Here is a 19,880-nt window from a genome sequence, read left to right on the forward strand (position 1 = left end):
AGTGAGAAAACCCAATGTCAACTACCCCACTATTTCCTTGTATCTTTTAGACAAGACATGTACTTTTTACTACTACAATACATTTACTTTTCTAACAAAATAAAAACAACAAACACTTGAGAACTTGTAGAAATGTAGACTGCCAGTTTTAGTGGAAATCATAATTAATTGGTAACCCTAACTACTGAACAAATCCACAGAAATGACGTGTTGTTGTCAAACATAAAATGACAGATGTCAGATAGCGGTACTACCAACTTACAGATACAATTTGCTTGCAAGTGTAAAAACAATTAAGTATTGTTTTATTTAAATTAAGTATGTCATAATATAAATAAACACCAAACCAAATTCCTCAATAAGCCTTAGTAATTTACTTACTGGGAATCTATTTACAGCAAAAGCTAGGTCATAGTGGTCCATCGGCGTATGTGGTTTCGTCGAGTAATATTATGTACATACTTTTTAATTTAAATTACACGCTTTGAGTAAGCGTGGTGATTAATACTTGTGATAAGAGGCCTTTGCTCAGCAGTGGATATTCAGGCTGTTGATGTGATGATGTGATTTGCAACAGAATTGATGCTTGTCGTTATGCTGCTGTATTAGAGTAGATTTGTATTTTTAACCAACTTACCTATGTATTAGGGTGTGTATTGCAATGCGGTTTCTAGAAAAGTATTTAATTTTTGACATCATATTATGTAAGTAGTAAAAAGGTCAAGGTAAATCTAGACTACGACACAAGAGGTCTATAGGTACACTGCACACTTAGGGTCAATTTTATTTATACTAGCGCAGAGTTGCGCATCGAAGCGTCTTTACAAAACTGAACATAACAAATTCAACCTTAACTCCACAGCGTAACGCACACATTACTTCTGAGATTTTAAAAAGGCGCGCGCTTTCGTCGGCATTCGCGCGTGCACGCGAACAACGCTTCGACTCTGCGCTAGTATAAATTGACCCTTACGAAGTGGAGTTAAGGTTGAATTTGTTATGTGCAGTTTTGGAAAGACGCTTCGATACGCTTCGACTCTGCGCTAGTATAAATCGACCCTTAGTGAATAAATTGAATGACTTTGTATGCAGAAAATTTATTGTAACACTATAATGGGAGCTTTGGATTATAATATAAAAGTAATAATGAAAAATAAAACAAAATCTTTTTATTTATAACTTTAAAAAAAAATATTAGTTACAATTTTATTAGCTTTCCTCCACTTATTTAATTTATCATTTAACTCCTAAATATTGTTAATTTATTTTATTAGACATATCTCTTATAATAGGTACTTATTTCAAAGCGAAAGGAACTACGTGCCAATCGGATGTCCCACATGTGATACCTCACTTTTATTTTGTGTTTGTCGTTACACATTTTTTTTATCCTGGAAAATCATCCAATGACTTCTCCCGCCTTGGGCGAGACGAGAGGGAGTGTCAGACTCTTACTGACTAAAAATCGCCCCGTTCCGACTCCTGCCCTTCGAGCCGGAGCCCCGGCAACACCGCCAGGTAGTCCGCAATTCTGGGTCAGGTATCAGCCTTACTGGGCCCCATCTGTGGTGGTCTGATGGCTGTTTGAGGCGCGCGGTACGTTACACACTGTTGCATAGGCGTAGCCAGGGGGGTTTTGGGGGTTCAAACACCCCCCCTTCCCCCCGAAAAATGCGTATCTAGACATTAGAGCGTTATTTTTCTAGTTAGCATATTACATCCCCTGTTTGGCAAAGGTGTCTATGACTACCCCTATGAATCTGTTTATAACATAAATTGTTTCTTTTTTACTGCCACGTAGGGCTTTTTTTTAGTCACAGATTTCATGGGACCACTTTCTTGAACCCCTCCCGATACTAAAACCTGGCTACGCCTATGTACTGTTGGGAGCGTTGGTAGTTGTGATATTGCTGGGTTCGGATTGAGTCGGAACTGACGAAACTGACGGAACGCTCGTTGTAATGACTACTGGCGTTGTAGTTGTGCTGGGTACTGTGGGCTGCGTGACTCGCGGTGTCGTAATGTTTAACATTGGTTTTGGGGGAGGGGGTGGGCGTGGACGGGGACGGGGACGGGGACGAGTGGTGGGAGGGGGGGGTTTAGTCCTTCGCCTCGGCGTTGGTTTCGTTTTCATAAATGTTGTAGTAGGTCGCGTTGGAGTTGGCCGTGACACTGAAACATTTTATACAATATATTTTTTATATTATAAAGCTGAAGAGTTTGTTTGTTTGTTTGAACGCGCTAATCTCCGGAACTACTGGTCCGATTTGAATAATTATTTTGTGTTGGATAGTCCATTTATCAAGGAAGGCTATAGGCTATAAAACATCACGCTATGACCAATAGGAGCCGAGCAGAGCGGGTGAAACCGCGGGGAAGTAGCTAGTACAATATATTTTTTAAGAATTTTTCAAACATACATATGTAGGTATTTTATTGGATAGGTACTAGCTGCTTCCGCGCAGTTTTTCCCGCTCTGCTCGGTTCCTATTGATAGTAGCGTGATGTTTTATAGCCTATGATCTTCCTCGAGAAATGGACTATCCAACACAAATTGAATTTTCCAATTTCGAACCAGTAGTTCTGGAGATTAGCGTGTTCAAACAAACAAACTCTTCAGCTTTATAATATTAGTATAGTATAGATAATAAATGCGGAAACTTTCTGTCCGAACAAAAACATTCTGTAAAAAACTAGCCAAGTCTCGGTGGAGCTGCTTGTTAAACTTTAAAATGTAGGTAATGAAATCTAGACACAATCTGCACAATCAAATATTAGTTATAGTTAGCATATACATGCGTGTGAGACGTACAAGTGTGGGAGAGCCATGCTTCGGCACGAATGGGCCGGCTGCACCGGAGAGATACCACGGCCTCACAGAAAACCGACGTGAAACAACGCTTTCGTTGTGTGAGTGAAGTTACCGGAGGCCCAATTACCTCCTTCCCAATCTTCCCAATCCCCGATTCCCTAACAACCCTTAAATTCCTAACCCTCAAAAGGTCGGCAACGCACTTGTAACGCTTCTGGTATTTCGGGTGTCCATGGACGAAAGGATTGCTTACGAATAAGAAAATAATTCCGTCGAAAACGCGAGCGAAGCTTCGGGTGTCCATGGACAGTGGCGATTGCTTACCATCAGGTGATCCGTCTGCTCGTTTACCGGCTTATATCATAAAAAAACTTGGTTTTTGTCAGCCGTTGGTGGTTACACCTGGATCTAAGGAGGTATTTAAGCCTTTCATTGCCAACAAAAAAAACTGTTAAAGGCTATTCCTATAGTGTCGGACAACGTTGTCTGACATGGCGTCTAATGTGTTAAGGATCATCTCACCTTTATCGGGGATCGGTGTGGTGGTAGTACTGTTATCTAGTAACGTGGTGGTCCATATATCGTACTCTGGAACCCAGATAGCAGTGTCTATGGGCTCGTAACCAAAGTCCGTCATGGCCGCGGTACCTCTGTACTCGACCCTCTGCATCGTGAAGTCGTCATAGTAAGTGCCCTCCTCCCACTTCCACTCCTGAATGTCTAGCAGCGTCATGTTCCTATTGTAGCCCCACGCAAACATCTCGAATAGGCATTTGTCAGAGAACATTATGTACACAGAGAGCTCCATTGAGGAACCTGTAAGTGAACAATTGATTCAGTTACTATAATTTTATTGATTGCTTAGTGGAGCAAGGAAATGAGACCAAATTCTAGTGTTAGATGATCCAACACTGGAATATAGAATTAATAAATAGACATCTATGATGATGGGATATGAAAATTAAAAATCTTTTTAGTTCGTCAGTAAGGTGATGAAAAAATATTATACACGTATTTTTTACTTTGTCATATAAGATTAAAATACTTACTGCCACACTCAGAGACATTTAATGATTACTTAAACTATTCCTTGGTAACAATTTTGTACCGAAAACGATTCCAAAGGACTGGGTTAAGTAACTATTAAATGTCTCCGAGTGCGACGGTTAGATAAAACGAATCAAAGTTTAGCAGTGAGAGCAAATACGTCATTTCTACGTATAAAACGTAACTAGAAGTAATGTCACGCGATATTACAAATCAATATAATATCTTTGAAAGTATTTGTTTCCGTAAGAAAATAAAAAATATGTTTTAAAATAAATTACAAGACGGACATTAAAATTAAAATTAGTAATCTACCCTGTTTACACTTCTATAGCTTTACTTATCAATGTAGGTATAGAATAGGTAAGGTTAGAAGCCTAAGCCCTAGTGTTCACGAACATACCTCTATAGAAATAGCATGGTTCTCCAAAGTTGACCCGGTTACAGAAGTGCTGGATCCTCATCTCGGAGACGGCGGACGCATTGACCAGCTCCATGGTCATGCAGGTGTACTCTATTGTGTCCAACAGCGTTATCTGATGATCATTGTATTCATTTTACATTAATAGTACCTCTACCACGAGTTTGAAGTTACTACTGTATTGTCGATAGTCGATAGCGACAACGGTCGTTTTTTTTTTTTTTTTTAATGGGACAGGCCCGCCACTACCTCCTATGCCGTGCAACTCCTGTAAGCCAGGATCTACAGTAGATACAAACATGAAAACACCGGAACACTGAAGTCCGGCGCGTCCCAGGGAAATGAATGACTGTCTTGGATCCCGCAACGAAACAAATCAGAAGATGTTATTAGAGGAGAAGAAAAAGAAGATTTTTTTATATGTAAAATTTTACAACGCCTCTACCGGTCACCTGTGGAACTAATTTTTTGTTATAAGTCCCATGTAATAGGGGGTGAGCTTATTGCCATAACGACTACAATTCCAGACTCCGTGCTAGAACTAAGAAATTTTCGAAAAGCTGAAATAAGCCCACCAATACATTGCCCGACCCCGGAATCGAACCCGACATCTTTCTACCGGCAGCCGCACTTGCGACCACTCACCCAACGAGGCAGAAAGAAACAACGTCTTATTGAAAAACATAAAGAACCAAGGTACTCGTAAAATGCTTACATTGTAGGTTAGAAACTGAAATTGACTGTTGTCCGTCCTCAGTACAATGGACTCTCTGAACGCCAAGTTTTTCTTTTCTTCTTCGTCGCAATTGCCGAATCTTTGGTAGGAGTGGCTTGCTGGAAAAAAAGAAACCTTATATGTATAAAAATAAGTCGGGTTTTCCTTCCTGACGCTATAACTCCAGAACGCACGAACCGATTTCCACGGTTTTGCATTCGTTGGAAAGGTCTCGGGTTCCGTGAGGTGTGCAAAATTCAGGAAAATTTTCAAGTTAAAGGCAGGAAAACAGAAAATAATTTCCGACATATAACGCCATCTCTGATGCAAAAATAAGCGAAGATATTTTTTTTAATTAATCTCCAAAATGTGTTTACGCGCGTAACTTCTGAACGACTGCACGAAATTGGATGATTCTTTTTTAATGTGTTGCTTATCGACAGGAGAAGGTTTTTATAAAAAAAAAAATGACTTATATTAGTTAGTTTACTTTTAGTTAGTCTCGCTAAAACTCGAGAACGGCTGGACCGATTTAGCTAATTTTGGTCTTTAATTATTTGTGAAGGGAAGATTTAAAACGTGAGAAAAAATGTTTGAGGTGATACGAAGTTCGCCAGGTCAGCTAGTGACAAATAAAAGACAACCCTATAAACACAGACATAAGGTCTATAAAATGTACTCACCGCGTAAAATATATTTCTGCTTGGATATCTTAGATATGGTGATCCTGTTGAAGTCATCAAGACTCTTCTCGACCCAAGGGTAGTAGCTCATCATGTCCAGGTAGCGAGACGGAGCGCCGCACCCCGGGCCTCGCACACCCAACCCTAGCTACATAAATACGTAACAGAACACTGTAGTAATTTTAGAATAGAATATTATACAGCAGAATAGAAGAGAATAGAATAGAAATCACTTATAGATAGAAGTCTGAGAGAGAGCCATGCTTCGGCATGAATGGGCTGGCTCGACCGGAGTGACACCAGGGCCTCATAGAAAATCGACGTGAAACAAACGTGTGTTTCGTTGTGTGAGTGAGGTTACCGGAGGCCCAATTACCCCCCCAATATTCCCAATCCCCCAACAACCCTTAAATTTCTAACCCCCAAAAGGCCGGCAACGTACTTGTAACACCTATAATGTTTCGGGTGTCCATGTGCGAAAAGATTGCTTACCATCACCTGATCCGTCTGACCGTTTACCGATAGGTTATTGGTAGATTATCCTACCAGAGGTAGAATTTTGACACATTTTGTATGGAGCTTATGTCAAAAAATATCTCTAGTAAGCAAATCTACCGATAGATAGGTTATTGGAATTGGCCGTTATACCATAAGAAAAAAAAAACCCACAAAAACGCGAGTGAAGCCGCTGGGAGAAGCTAGTTAGATTATAATATTATAATTATGGTCATCAAGATTAAGAGTGTAAATTAGATACATCTGTCGTCAGAAAGGGGGTGAGGGGGCTTTATGACTAAAGCAACCAAACGGATCAAGTTTAATAAAACCATTTAATAATGTAAGTAGCTCACCCTAAAAAGTAGAACTTATAACACAAATGGTGAAAAGTGGGTGTACATTGTATAGTGACAGTACGTGCCGTAAGGTGCACCTCTGCCTACCCCTTCGAGGATAAAAAGGCGTGACATTGTGTAATGTAAGTACCAGCATCCAGCGCCCCCAGACGTCCCGCGCCACGAGCGCCGCGCCGGCGCCCCACACGCACACCCCGCTCGACTCCGCCGACACCGCGCACGCCACGTGCGGGGGACGCATCTTCTTACTGTATAGCTAGAAACACACCAAACACATTCTGTGAAAAACTAGCCAAGTATTGATAGAGCTGCTTGTTTATCTCCGGAGATTAGCGCGTTCAAACAAACAAACAATCTCTTCAGCTTTATACTACAACATAATATTCATACATACATACCTAACTTCATCTTAGTTGTAATCTTAGCGCATGCTGTGGTCTCCTATAAGTGAAGGAGTACACCTACAAAATACCCTGTATACTTTATTAATATATTTATAATGAATTGCATAAATACCGTATGGAGAAACCTCTTATGACTTAATTTAAGCCACATACCTATTTGTTATCATCTTTGCTGTCGATACACAAAAAATGAGCGAAATAGGCCCAGTAGTTAAGCCAAAAAGTGCATTATTCTCTATGAGCTAATTTCAACACGATACAAATACGGCATTATAACAGCTGTCCCGCATGTCCGTAATATTCCTAGACAACATACAACATTACAGCTCTTCTGTGGTCAAGGAACATGGAGCTGATCCCACAGTGTTGTAAATATTTAGTTATATAATGTTTTCAGAATGCTGCTCATGAATATGAGCCTCTAGCATGGCTTGAAACTAGTCGAGTTCCTCGTCAAACCGTTACGTGAGTAAGCCGATAACATAATAATTAATTTAGTATGTCTTACAAAAGTTATAATAAAATTATACTCACATTGGCCGCGACGTAGAACTCCTTACACATGTCCCCAGGAATGTGCATCACGCGGATTACTTCTTTATTTAGCACTTCTACGTCTGCAACAGTCGATGACAGGGAGTCACATTTACTGCCGCAGTCAAGAGACATTTAATGTTTACTTAAACTATTCCTTAGTAACGATTTTGTACCGAAAACAATTGCTAAGTATTGGGTTAAGTAACCATTAAATGACTCTGAGTACGGCAGTTGAATACATAGGTATGTATATAGTCCGTCAGTTAGATAACGCACATAAAATAAATTAACATAATTATGTAGTTCATATAATAATAGACTGCCTCGTTGGTCGAGTGGTCGCAAGTACGACTGCCGGACAAGAGGTCTTGGGTTCAATTCCCAGTACGGACAAATAAATCACTGGGCTTTTTTTCGGTTTATCCAAAATTTCTCAGTAGTAGCACGGAGTCTGGAATTGTGCTCAGTAAGTATATGACAATAGGCTCACCCCCTATTACTGACTTAACACAAATGGTAAAAAGTGGGTATACATTGTATAGCGGCATAAAGCGCCGTAATGTGCACTTCTGCCTACCCCTTCGGGAATTAAAGGCATGACGTTGCTTAAAATAACAAACGTAGAAAGACAAAATGAAGTAGATAATGAAAACATTATTTATTTCTAAACTTACCTTCTTTCATTTTAATGACATAAAACGTAGGATTTCTCAACAAATTCGGAGGCGGGCAGGCTGGCTGGATGTTAACTGAAAAAATAATCCCATCAAAAACATCCTGTAAAAAACCCAAGTCTCGCAGCTCAGTCTTTCTACCGTCAAAAGTTGTGAGATCCATGTAATACCAAGTCGGTTAATCTATTTAGTGTCTACTTGAAGGACCTTCTGTCTTAAGTTATTACATAAGTTATTATCATGCCAATATTAAAAATATTTAACGTTTTAAACAAATAGATCGACTTGGACATCGCTTGATTTGATTATTAGTATGTATCACACTACACAGCACGACGGGCCAGCGACCAACAGGAACGAGAGTTTCAATCGCGTGAGGCGCGAGAGACTAAAGAATCTAATATAATATTGTAATATTCATTTTGTTTTCATGCGATGTCCAAGTCGATCTATTTGTTTAAAACGTTAAATATTTTTAATATTGGCATGATAATAACTTATGTAATAACTTAAGACAGAAGGTCCTTCAAGTAGACACTAAATAGATTAACCGACTTGGTATTACATGGATCTCACAACTTTTGACGGTAGAAAGACTGAGCTGCGAGACTTGGGTTTTTTACAGGATGTTTTTGATGGGATCTCACTTCTTTTTGTAGAGCCTTTCTTTTTGATACCATCTACTTCTAACGAATTTTGTTAAAGGTCTTATGATATTTTCTTATTTTTATATGTAGTCTTCCTCTTTTTCTTTTCCGGTACTACTTCTTGAGCTTCAGCCACAGTTTTTCTCAAAGCCCACTCCCTGTCTCTATGGGCTTTTCTCGGAGGCTTTGATGTCTCAATTTTTGACAAGTCTGGACGGTAAATACTTCTTAATCTGTTGTATTCACAAATTGATGATTCCTGCGCTTTAATACTTCCAAAGTCGACATTAATGAGATGTAAACCAACTGCATAAATAACTTTGTAATCCCATATATTTATATGGGATTACAAAGTTATTGATGCAGTTGGTGTATTTGGAAAACTGGACCGAAATTACAAAATATTTAAGTTTTCCCATGATTAAGACACTAAACTCTATATGTATTCCAAATATGAAGCTTCTAAGTCTGCTAGAAGTGCCTTGGACTTTTGATGATCGGTGAGTCAGTGAGTGACAAAATTTAGAAACTTTAACAAGTTGTCATTCTTAAACTACTGGTTCAAATTGACTGAAATTTTAAATATTCCGTGTTTATACAATGCCGGATTAGTTACTGAAGATTCAGGTTTCTTGCTTTATCCACAACCGAATTATAGGGGGTCGAAAAAGGCCCGAATTGCTTCGAGAAAAGGATGGTACGGCCGTGCCGGTTTTTTTTGCTCGACTTGGCGGGGCACTGCCGTGCCCCCAGATAAAGTTTCGTTAGTTACTGTTTAATAAAGGGGCACCGAGCCCCCGTGGTGCAACATCTTTTACGGCACATCACTAAGCAGACATGTGTCTCCCATGAACCTCGCTACTGTGCTATCGTCTTCTCTGAGGCCGCTCGTTGGATGGGCTCCTAGAGACCCCACCTATAGCTAGTGGTGCAGGCGGGTTTTCGGCGTATTTATAGCAAGTGTGGTAGAGTCATGCTTCGGAAGTGTGGGAGAGCCATGCTTCAGCAAGAATGGGCCGGCTCGACCGGAGTGATACCACGGCCTCACAGAAAACCGACGTGAAACAACGCTTGCGTTGTGTTTCGTTGTGTAAGTTAAGTTACTGGAGGCCCAATTCCCCCTTTCCAATCTTCCCCATCCTCGATTCCCCAACAACAACCCTTAAATTCCTAACTCCCAAAAAGCCGGCAACGCACTTGTAACGCCTCTGGTGTTTCAAGTGTCCATGGGCGGCGGCGATTGCTTACCAGCAGGTAATACGTCTGCTCGATTACCGGAGTGTTTCATAAAAAAAAGGCGTCCAGGCGGTCGCCTCCTCAACGCCTTCTACTACCAGGGGCCTCTTCTGTATCTGGCGCCCTAGGCTTACCTACTTTGTCTTAAGTATAATACGGCCCTGGAATTTCGGGAACTAATGGTTTGAATTTAATAATTCAATATGTAATTTTATTATAACTTTCTAGAGACATACTAAATTAATTATTATGTTATCGGTAACTATTTGAGACAGAGGCTCATCTTCATGAGCAGCATTCCGCGACACACGACACGGCGACTGTCACGCTGCTACTAGTCTCTAGTTGACACTTGTCGAGTTCCTCGTCAAACATTTACGTGAGTAAGCCGATAACATAATAATTAATTCAATATATGTTGGAAAGTTCTATATTTTATTAAATTAAAATGACAGATTATATTAGGTACTCACCATTTCTAACAGGAGTACTGAGCTGCACTAGCGCCACCGTGTTGTAGGTCTGTTCGTACTCCGGGTGTATCACATAGTTGCGCACGCGGCGCCCTGGCCGGTCCCACCCCTCGCCTAGCAATACGCGTGTTTTTTGCCTGGAAAATCAATGTATGATATATGTATGGTATAGGCGCCCGCTTCTCATGTATGAGGGCGCGGATTCAAAACCGACCAACGGCAAATTCCTGCCAATGTGACTTTTTCCGTATGTTATATGGAAGCGGGTAAGTTCGGGTTATTTTGACCCAATGGGGTAACTTTGTTCCAAATCCTATACCTAACTAATAGGAATCTAGAACAAAGTGTCGGTATATTAGTTTTATTGGTTTAAAAGTCGGGGTCAAAATTACCCACAAGGGTCAAATAAACCCGATTTTACGGTAGTTATTATTTACACACCACTGACAAACGTTGAAGAAAAACATAGTGAGGAAACCTGCCAGAACTGCAAAATAAACTTTATTAATCTAGCAATAGAGAATATTATCGGATGCATAACAATAGCTAAGCTATAGGAATTATAGCTCAAAGGATTAGCAAGCTGAAATGGCAGTGGGCCGGTCACATTTGTCGAAGAACCGATGACCGTTGGGGTAAACGTGTTCTAGAGTGGAGACCGCGTCTAGGCAAGCGTAGTGTAGGGCGCCCTCCAGCTAGGTGGAGTGACGATATCCGCAAGGTGGTGGTTGGATGCGTAGAGCTGAAGATCGAGCTCAGTGGCGTGCCATTGGAGAGGCCTATGTCCAGCAGTGGACGAGAACAGGCTGATGATGAACAATAGCTAATTACCTAAAGTCGTGTTTTGGCATGGGCGCTATATCGGCGGCCGCACCGATGACAAACTCGCTCTGGATTAAGATGACTGTGGTCACTGCTCGGCTGTCTCCATCTTCACTATCTGCAAACAATCTCCATATTCTCTACGGGTCGGAGAGCATCGGCGCGTATTTTTCTTTTCACAGCAGACCGGATCGTATACGCTTGGAGTCAGTCATAACGGAGTTGACAACTAATTCACATCACATAGACTGGCTGGAAGCGTTTATTATTTCACACCAAGCGCCTTTAAGCATTTTTAATGACAAAAACAGTGCACATTAAAAAATAAACCTTAATACAAATACTTAAAACTCTGTTTTCAACGTGATAAAATTTGCTCTCCTTTCAGAGCCGGTCTGTGTGAACAGTATCCCACCCAAAACATAAATGTGAAAGGCTGCCAAGTTCGATAATATTGGAATGCTTCGCCTATAAAAGAAGTGAGATCTAAATAAGTACCAAGTTCCATACAAAGACCTCAGTTAAAAATGATATAACAAGTTGGCAAGTTTTCACACACTTTGTTATAAACCTACTAAACGCAATGAGTCAAGTATATAATTTTCTATTAAAACTTGCCAAGTTATATCATTTTTAACTGAGGTCTTTGTATGGAACTTGGTACTTATTATTTAGATCTCACTTCTTTTATAGGCGAAGCATTCCAATATTTTCGAACTTGGCAGCCTTTCACATTTATGTTTTGGGTGGGATTTCATTTATTTTTGTAAGGTTTATTTTCTTTTTTTCTTATTTTACTTTACTTTGACTAAATACAAACCTTCGTAAGAATTTTAGGTCGGTACGACCATTGGAAGATATAGATAATTTTTTTGTTTTAGTTTCTTAGGGGTATGAATTTACACCTTCATTATTTTTAAAACCGACGTCACACTTGGCCATTTTCAGATTTTTTCCTTTACCTTGACCTAAAGACCTACCTCCATGCCAAATTTCAAGTCAATACGACCATCGGAAGTGGTCTAGGTTTTTGATGAGTGAGTGAGTGAGTCAGTCAGTGAGTGTATAGTAAAAATAGCGATTTTCTGACGTCAATATCTCAAGACCTACAATAGGTACATTAATGAAATTTTGTATTTTAGATAAGTAAGTAGATCTCGACAGATACTAGAAATTTCATATGCGTAGATAAAATAGATTTTGAGTTATAGGTGGGTCGAACTTGGCCCGAAATGGTTCGTGTAATATAACCCACGGCCGGTGTGTCGGTTTTTTTGCTCGAACTTGGCGGACACACTGCCGTGTGTCTAGATAGGTTGAGAAGACCAATAGTCCAGGATTGGATTGGGCCTGTACAGGTTACTAATGTAACCTTCAATTATTCGTACTACCGTACGAATAATTGAAGGTCAACCTATACTGATCAATTAATTTATTTCATTGTAATTTCGACTTCATATCAAAAACAATGAAGTTGCAATTCCAATGGAAATAGGTATAGGTAGGTAGAACGGTCTCATAGTAACACTAGCTCTTACCCACGGCTTCGCTCGTGTTCTTTGAAGGGATTAGGGGCAGATTTACAAAGAAAAAATATTCCAATTTTTAGCTCTACATACATACATACATAACCTCACGCCTGTCTCCCATGGGGATAGGTAGAGACAATGGAACGCCAATTGCTACGGTTCTTATACACTTCTTTCGCTTCATCAACAGTCATCAGTCTTTTCATGCATGTTCGTCGGTTAAGGGTACCTACTTTTAATTTGGCCCTTCTTTTAATATATATATGTATATCGCCAATGTGGTCGCTATATGTCCTAATATTTTTAGCTCTCTACCTCGTAAATTGCGAAATGCTCCATAGAAACTTTTAGGGAAATGGGGGGTTATGAACTCACAGTAGCTGTAGAACAGTACTCCGACCCAGGGATACTGCTTCAGTTCTACATCGCCTTCGACGACATCCAGCGCGTGGTCTATCCCGCAGTCCACCACGTCTAGCTTCACCGACTGGATTTTGCAAACTGGAACATATTACACATTAGTTACCTAAGATAAATAACAAACTCAGACTAGGTATGCCATTTTTATAAGAGAGGAAAGTCATTTAATGAATTCTTCCGCCTTGGGCCAGGCGAGAGGGAGAGTCAGACTTTTACTGGCTAAAAACCACCCCCTTTCCTATTCTTGCTTTTCGAGAATGAGTCCCGGTAACCCGCTAGGCAGTCTATTAGGCCTCATCTGTAGCACTGGTCTGATGGCTCTATGAGGCGCGCGTGGACCGCAAAAGTGAGTACTTACCTACTTACCTGTGCGAACGGCGCGTCGGTCCTCTGTAAACCGGGGCTCCGGCTCGAAAAGCAGAAGTAGAGACGGGGTGGTTTTTAGTCAGTAAGAGTCTGACACTCCCTCTCGCCTCGCCCAAGGGGGGAGAGGTCATTAGATGATTTTCCTCCCATAAAAAGTACTTACTTTGCAATAGAACCACCAACACTAACAACAATTTGTTCACCATTTTCTTCCGAAAAAATCTTATACCTACCGAACAATCATTTTTAATAGATTCCCTACTTTATAGATTCAGAGATAAAGTCGAAAATTAATTACACAATTACACAAGAAGGAGTAAGTTGACATATTGGTTCACCAGTACTTTACACTAGAATTTACTTTATGCAAATGGTTTTTACATCAGACACAGTTACTCATGTAGGTATGTTTAGAATGTGGATGTTTGTATGTATGTTTATTTTATTATCGACCAAACGGACGTCGCTGCCACTACGCCTAAAAATATTCGGTATCAAAACAAACCAATTTAAGTAGTAAACAAATGTTTAATCGACGCGACGACAATAATAACACCTGTCGCCGCATGCATCGCTCAACAGTCCAGAATTCGCAAAGCAGTATAAAAATCTTTTTAAATATATGGGTAACACAACGCACTGTGCTCTTGTTATTGGTTAGTGACGGTAGTCGTACGTCGGAATTACAACAGTAGCTGCAAAAGCTAAAGGCTGTGACAGCGGTGACTAAAACCACTTCCCCATTCGTACCGAAGAGCCTGACGCTACCGTATTGACTGTCTTCGTGTCCATAAGGTAGGAACGTTTCTTGTTTGCTTGAAAAATCATCAAATGATTCGGCAAATCTAATTTAATCTAATATAGGTGTAGATGAAACTCGAAAGTCAATTGAACGAAGTCAGTACCCTTAGTGCGAGTTTACGTTTAAAGTAATCGAAACGAGACCGCGTTCGACGTTCTGATTGGCCGGCGCAGATGAACTAACCAATCAGAGAGCCAAATGCGCTCTCGTTTCGCTTTCGCTAAACGTAAAGCAAACTCGTACTAAGCACTCTGAGCGCCAAACGCGTTCTCGTTTCGATAAATCAAACTCATACTAAGGATACTCTACAAAAAGCATCACCAACTAAACTACTGAAATAAAACCAACAAAAAAATATTACAAACTTACAATTTATTTAAACCTTAAAACTTAGCCAATTTATCCTTAATCAGATTGCTACGCACTTCTCATGCCGGTGATCTTTCTGTAAGCACTGAAGTGTTCTAAGTACTGGTATATAGTGTCTATGGGAGTGTATATTTCGTTCATTCTGGAGACCAGATGCTGTGGCGCCTGCACCATTACAGAGGGACCGAGGAAACCTTGCAGGAACTCACGTAACAAACCCCAAACCGCGTTGGGTGTGACACATGGACGGTACTCCACCTATAACATAAATAAATAAAACAGGCAAAATTTTAATATATTAAGATGTGGGATAAGAAGGTACGTAAAAAAAATATGTGTTATTGTTTTCCAAAATAACGGGGTGAGGTGTCACACACTACACTGGTTTTAGGAGTAATTTAGTTACGGTGTCTATCTGGCTGCAATAAGCTCGAAAACTAGTGAACCAATTTCAATGCGGTTTACATCACATTCGCGCCGACCATGATTGGCCGAACGCGTTTTCGTTTCGTTTTCGTTTAACATAAAGCAAACATGTACTAAGAATAAAGGAGACTAATATAAAAAAACTGTAATACCTACCCAACCAAAACATAAATGTGAAAGGCTGCCAAGTTCGATAATATTGGAATGCTTCGCCTATAAAAGAAGTGAGATCTAAATAAGTACCAAGTTCCATACACAGACCTCAGTTAAAAATGATATAACAAGTTGGCAAGTTTTCACACACTTAGTTATAAACCTACTAAACGCAATGAGTCAAGTATATAATTTTCTATTAAAACTTGCCATGTTATATCATTTTTAACTGAGGTCTGTGTATGGAACTTGGTACTTATTTAGATCTCACTTCTTTTATAGGCGAAGCATTCCAATATTATCGAACTTGGCAGCCTTTCACATTTATGTTTTGGATGGGATTTCATTTATTTTTGTAAGGTTTATTTTCTTTTTTCTTATTTTACTTTACTTTGACTAAATACAAACCATCGTAACGAATTTTAGGTCGGTACGACCATTGGAAGATATAGATAAATTTTTTGTTTTGGTTCCTTAGGTGTATGAATTTACACCTTCATTATTTTTAAAACCGACTCACTCTTGGCCATTTTCAGATTTTTTCCTTTACCTTGACCTAAAGACCTACCTCCATGCCAAATTTCAAGTCAATACGACCATTGGAAGTGGTCTAGGTTTTTGATGAGTGAGTGAGTCAGTCAGTCAGTGAGTGTATAGTAAATCCCACCCAAAACATAAATGTGAAAGGCTGCCAAGTTCGATAATATTGGAATGCTTCGCCTATAAAAGAAGTGAGATCTAAATAAGTACCAAGTTCCATACACAGACCTCAGTTAAAAATGATATAACAAGTTGGCAAGTTTTCACACACTTTGTTATAAACCTACTAAACGCAATGAGTCAAGTATATAATTTTCTATTAAAACTTGCCAAGTTATATCATTTTTAACTGAGGTCTGTGTATGGAACTTGGTACTTATTTAGATCTCACTTCTTTTATAGGCGAAGCATTCCAATATTATCGAACTTGGCAGCCTTTCACATTTATGTTTTGGGTGGGATTTCATTTATTTTTGTAAGGTTTATTTTCTTTTTTTCTTATTTTACTTTAGTTTGACTAAATACAAACCTTCGTAACGAATTTTAGGTCGGTACGACCATTGGAAGATATAGATAATTTTTTTGTTTTAGTTCCTTAGGGGTATGAATTTACACCTTCATTATTTTTAAAACCGACTCACACTTGGCCATTTTCAGATTTTTTCCTTTACCTTGACCCAAAGACCTACCTCCATGCCAAATTTCAAGTCAATACGACCATTGGAAGTGGTCTAGGTTTTTGATGAGTGAGTGAGTGAGTGAGTGAGTCAGTCAGTCAGTGAGTGTATAGTAAAAATAGCGATTTTCTGACGTCAATATCTCAAGACCTACAATAGGTACATTAATGAAATTTTGTATTTTAGATAAGTAAGTAGGTCTCGACAGATACTAGAAATTTCATATGCGTAGATAAAATAGATTTTGAGTTATAGGTGGGTCGAACTTGGCCCGAAATGGTTCGTGTAATATAACCCACGGCCGGTGTGTCGGTTTTTTTGCTCGAACTTGGCGGACACACTGCCGTGTGTCTAGATAGCGATTTTCTGACGTCAATATCTCAAGACCTACAATAGGTACATTAATGAAATTTTGTATTTTAGATAAGTAAGTAGATCTCGACAGATACTAGAAATTTCATATGCGTAGATAAAATAGATTTTGAGTTATAGGTGGATCGAACTTGGCCCGAAATGGTTCGTGTAATATAACCCACGGCCGGTGTGTCGGTTTTTTTGCTCGAACTTGGCGGACACACTGCCGTGTGTCTAGATACAGACTTTTCTACTGAAACCAATAAAACCTTACCTCAACAAGTATTCCTTTAAAACTCTGATTCATAGTCACGGAACCAAGTTTTATGCAGAAGTCACCGAGTTCAAACCTCGGTCCTTTGCTCTCAATCTTAGTTTGTTTCTTCGATGTGTAATGTTGGGAGAGCTTCATCATTAGCAGGTCGAACAAGCCATCTGCTATCACATGGATGTTCTTGGAACCCGTGTCCAGGATTGAGAATACCGATGCTGGCTGCTCTGAGTTGTGAAATATGTGTACTGTTTTCGTTGTGCCTGGAATTTTATTTTGATTTGATTACTTATGGTGCCATATTTGTTTTTTTTTAAGATCTGCTACATAATATAATTTTTTGTATCGGCAATATTGTTGGTAGAACAAGGTGTTGTATGTATATCACAACAACTGTGAGAGAAGTCATGAGGACACTGAGGTTTGAGTTGAGGATTTTTTTTTTATGTATTTATTCGTCATCATGCTTACATCTACCATTACAGTTTTACCTAATACGATAGAGAAGTTAAACATGTTGTGTTTTCCAACATTATGATGACGTCCCACAAGCAAAATATTTCCAAGGTTTCAAGGTGCACTTTGGATATACAGTAGAAGCTCCTTATTCGCGGGGTATGCGTTCCGTAAATATGCCGCGAATACAGAAACCGTGAATATGGAATGGTAATTTGTATGGGGTTATAGGGGATACATTCGTAGATGACGAAATTAAGAAGCAAATAGTAGATAAAAAAAATGTTTAATTGAACTTTCTGATCATACAGATTGCCTGATGATAATGTTATTATCATCAGGTTTAGGTCACACTAGGTTTAGGCAGAAGTCACAATCTAGACTAAGTTGTAATAAGGTCTATTTTATTTTTTTATCCTTCTACTGACGCGTTGACAAAGGATAGCAAATTTATTTTTTTAGGTTACGCACCGATATTTCGAATCGATCCGCGAATAAAGAAATTTTAGAATATAGGAATTGGATCGCATTTTTTCAATCCGCGAATAGTGAAACTGCGAATGAAGGAAACACGAATAAGGAGCTTCTACTGTACTTGAATAAGTTTTAGTAAGCAGAAATAAATTGTTTGTAACGGAGTTTAATTCAAAAATATGTTTAGGGACACCCTGTAGACTAGAAATGAGATTCAAATATTCACTTACCCATCTGTGGATGTGACAGATAGCTCTCGCAGTCTACAAGGAACTGGCCTTGTTGTGAGGCTCCTAGTGCCAGTATCCGTTTAGTAAGCAGCTCTATTACGTAGGTACCAGTCTTGTTCTCCGGAACCGGGTATTGTTGTAAACTGAAAAATATATTGCACTTCAGTTTTCTAATACTATCATTAATAGAGGGTCTCTCATGTTTTTGCTAACTAGACAGCGCAAACGAATGAAGACATTTTTTGTCCCATCACTACAGCTGTCAAATATTGAAAAACAATTATTGTTGAGAGTGGATCAGATAAATAATTGTACTGTGCGGGAATCGAACCCACGAGACGTCGCACAGCCACTACGCCATTCGTGCAGTGAAGTCAATTTGCTTTTTGGGGGGAAAGAGTCAATTAGCTAAGTTACAATTGGAAACAATCAACAAAACTTTTTGACATTCAATTTCTGACAAAAGTACTCAATGCTGATGTTGATAAAAGATGTTAATAGTATAGAAAGGGCTAGGAATTACTATTTATGATATTACTTACACTGTGACACCCATGATAACTGTTTTCTTAGACTTTGTTTGTAATCAAACTTTCATTAGAGGTTAGATAAGTTTCATTCTGTTTACACCACAATATACATCAGGAAATTAAATTTAATACGTTATTTTAGTTGTTAAGTATCAACAAAAGCGATTATTAGGACACGTAAAAGGATATAAGATATAGAATTCCAAACAGAAAAATGCCGATATCAGCGATCAACAACGCTAGAAACTGACTGATTCTCAGTATATATTGTATAGTCTATGTGACTGATGCTAAGTGATAGTAGTGACACTGACGTTTGGACAGTTTAAAGCGTTTCATACTACGCAGAGAATAGAATAGCAGAGTTTTACAACAATCGTATCTCAGTGACTTAATTTATTTATTTATTGATTACCACAAAATACAAAACACCTAATGGTGTTCCTGTTATTATAGTTACAATTTGCCTTAGCAAATTGTGGTGAAATAGTGGATTATTTTATCTGTATTATATTTTTCTAATGATATTTTTATTCAAGATAGCTTACAGCTTACAAGCCTGCTTGATTCGTGTGGTGTTCTTGTGTTTTTGGCGTAAAGCTGTGTCCTAATAGGTCAACGTTGAACGATCAAGTTGTTTCCAACACAATAACTTCTAAACTTTTAATCGAATCGCAAAATATATAAAACTATTCGTCTTGAATCGAATAGAATTTGATTGGACTGACTAATGTGAGTAACAGTGGCAGCTGGCAGCATAAAATAGTAATATTTATTTGATTACCTTAATTTTACATTGTATATAATGTAAACACACAAGATTAGTATAAATTTATTGAATAAATGAATATTTTCTTTTATTATAACAATTTTGCGTACATTTAAATCGATTTTAGTGGGCAACCGGATTTTTGACGTTACCGCCACTGTTTTGACGTCACGATCGAGCGCTGGACCA

General features: G+C 39.0%; 2 protein-coding genes across 2 annotated transcripts; both read right to left on the reverse strand.

The window, feature by feature from the left end:
• Nucleotides 1–1,400: 1,400 nt before the first annotated feature.
• Nucleotides 1,401–13,358, reverse strand: LOC118279084 (uncharacterized). The gene is made up of 11 exons (XM_035598615.2): nucleotides 13,230–13,358; nucleotides 11,335–11,443; nucleotides 10,504–10,640; nucleotides 8,148–8,222; nucleotides 7,471–7,553; nucleotides 6,663–6,788; nucleotides 5,679–5,826; nucleotides 4,996–5,114; nucleotides 4,263–4,395; nucleotides 3,335–3,628; nucleotides 1,401–2,172 (listed from the first exon to the last, which is right to left on the reverse strand). The coding sequence occupies exons 2-11, from the start codon at nucleotides 11,352–11,354 to the stop codon at nucleotides 1,874–1,876; spliced, it is 1,434 nt and encodes a 477-aa protein (XP_035454508.2). The 5' UTR covers nucleotides 11,355–11,443; nucleotides 13,230–13,358; the 3' UTR covers nucleotides 1,401–1,873.
• Nucleotides 13,359–14,797: 1,439 nt separating this feature from the next.
• On the reverse strand, nucleotides 14,798–19,172 carry LOC118279263 (mediator of RNA polymerase II transcription subunit 20). The gene is made up of 4 exons (XM_035598906.2): nucleotides 18,935–19,172; nucleotides 18,393–18,535; nucleotides 17,236–17,495; nucleotides 14,798–15,069 (listed from the first exon to the last, which is right to left on the reverse strand). The coding sequence occupies exons 1-4, from the start codon at nucleotides 18,946–18,948 to the stop codon at nucleotides 14,860–14,862; spliced, it is 627 nt and encodes a 208-aa protein (XP_035454799.1). The 5' UTR covers nucleotides 18,949–19,172; the 3' UTR covers nucleotides 14,798–14,859.
• Nucleotides 19,173–19,880: the final 708 nt, after the last annotated feature.

The sequence above is a fragment of the Spodoptera frugiperda genome, chromosome 14, assembly GCF_023101765.2.
Source record: "Spodoptera frugiperda isolate SF20-4 chromosome 14, AGI-APGP_CSIRO_Sfru_2.0, whole genome shotgun sequence".
NCBI lineage: Eukaryota > Metazoa > Arthropoda > Insecta > Lepidoptera > Noctuidae > Spodoptera > Spodoptera frugiperda.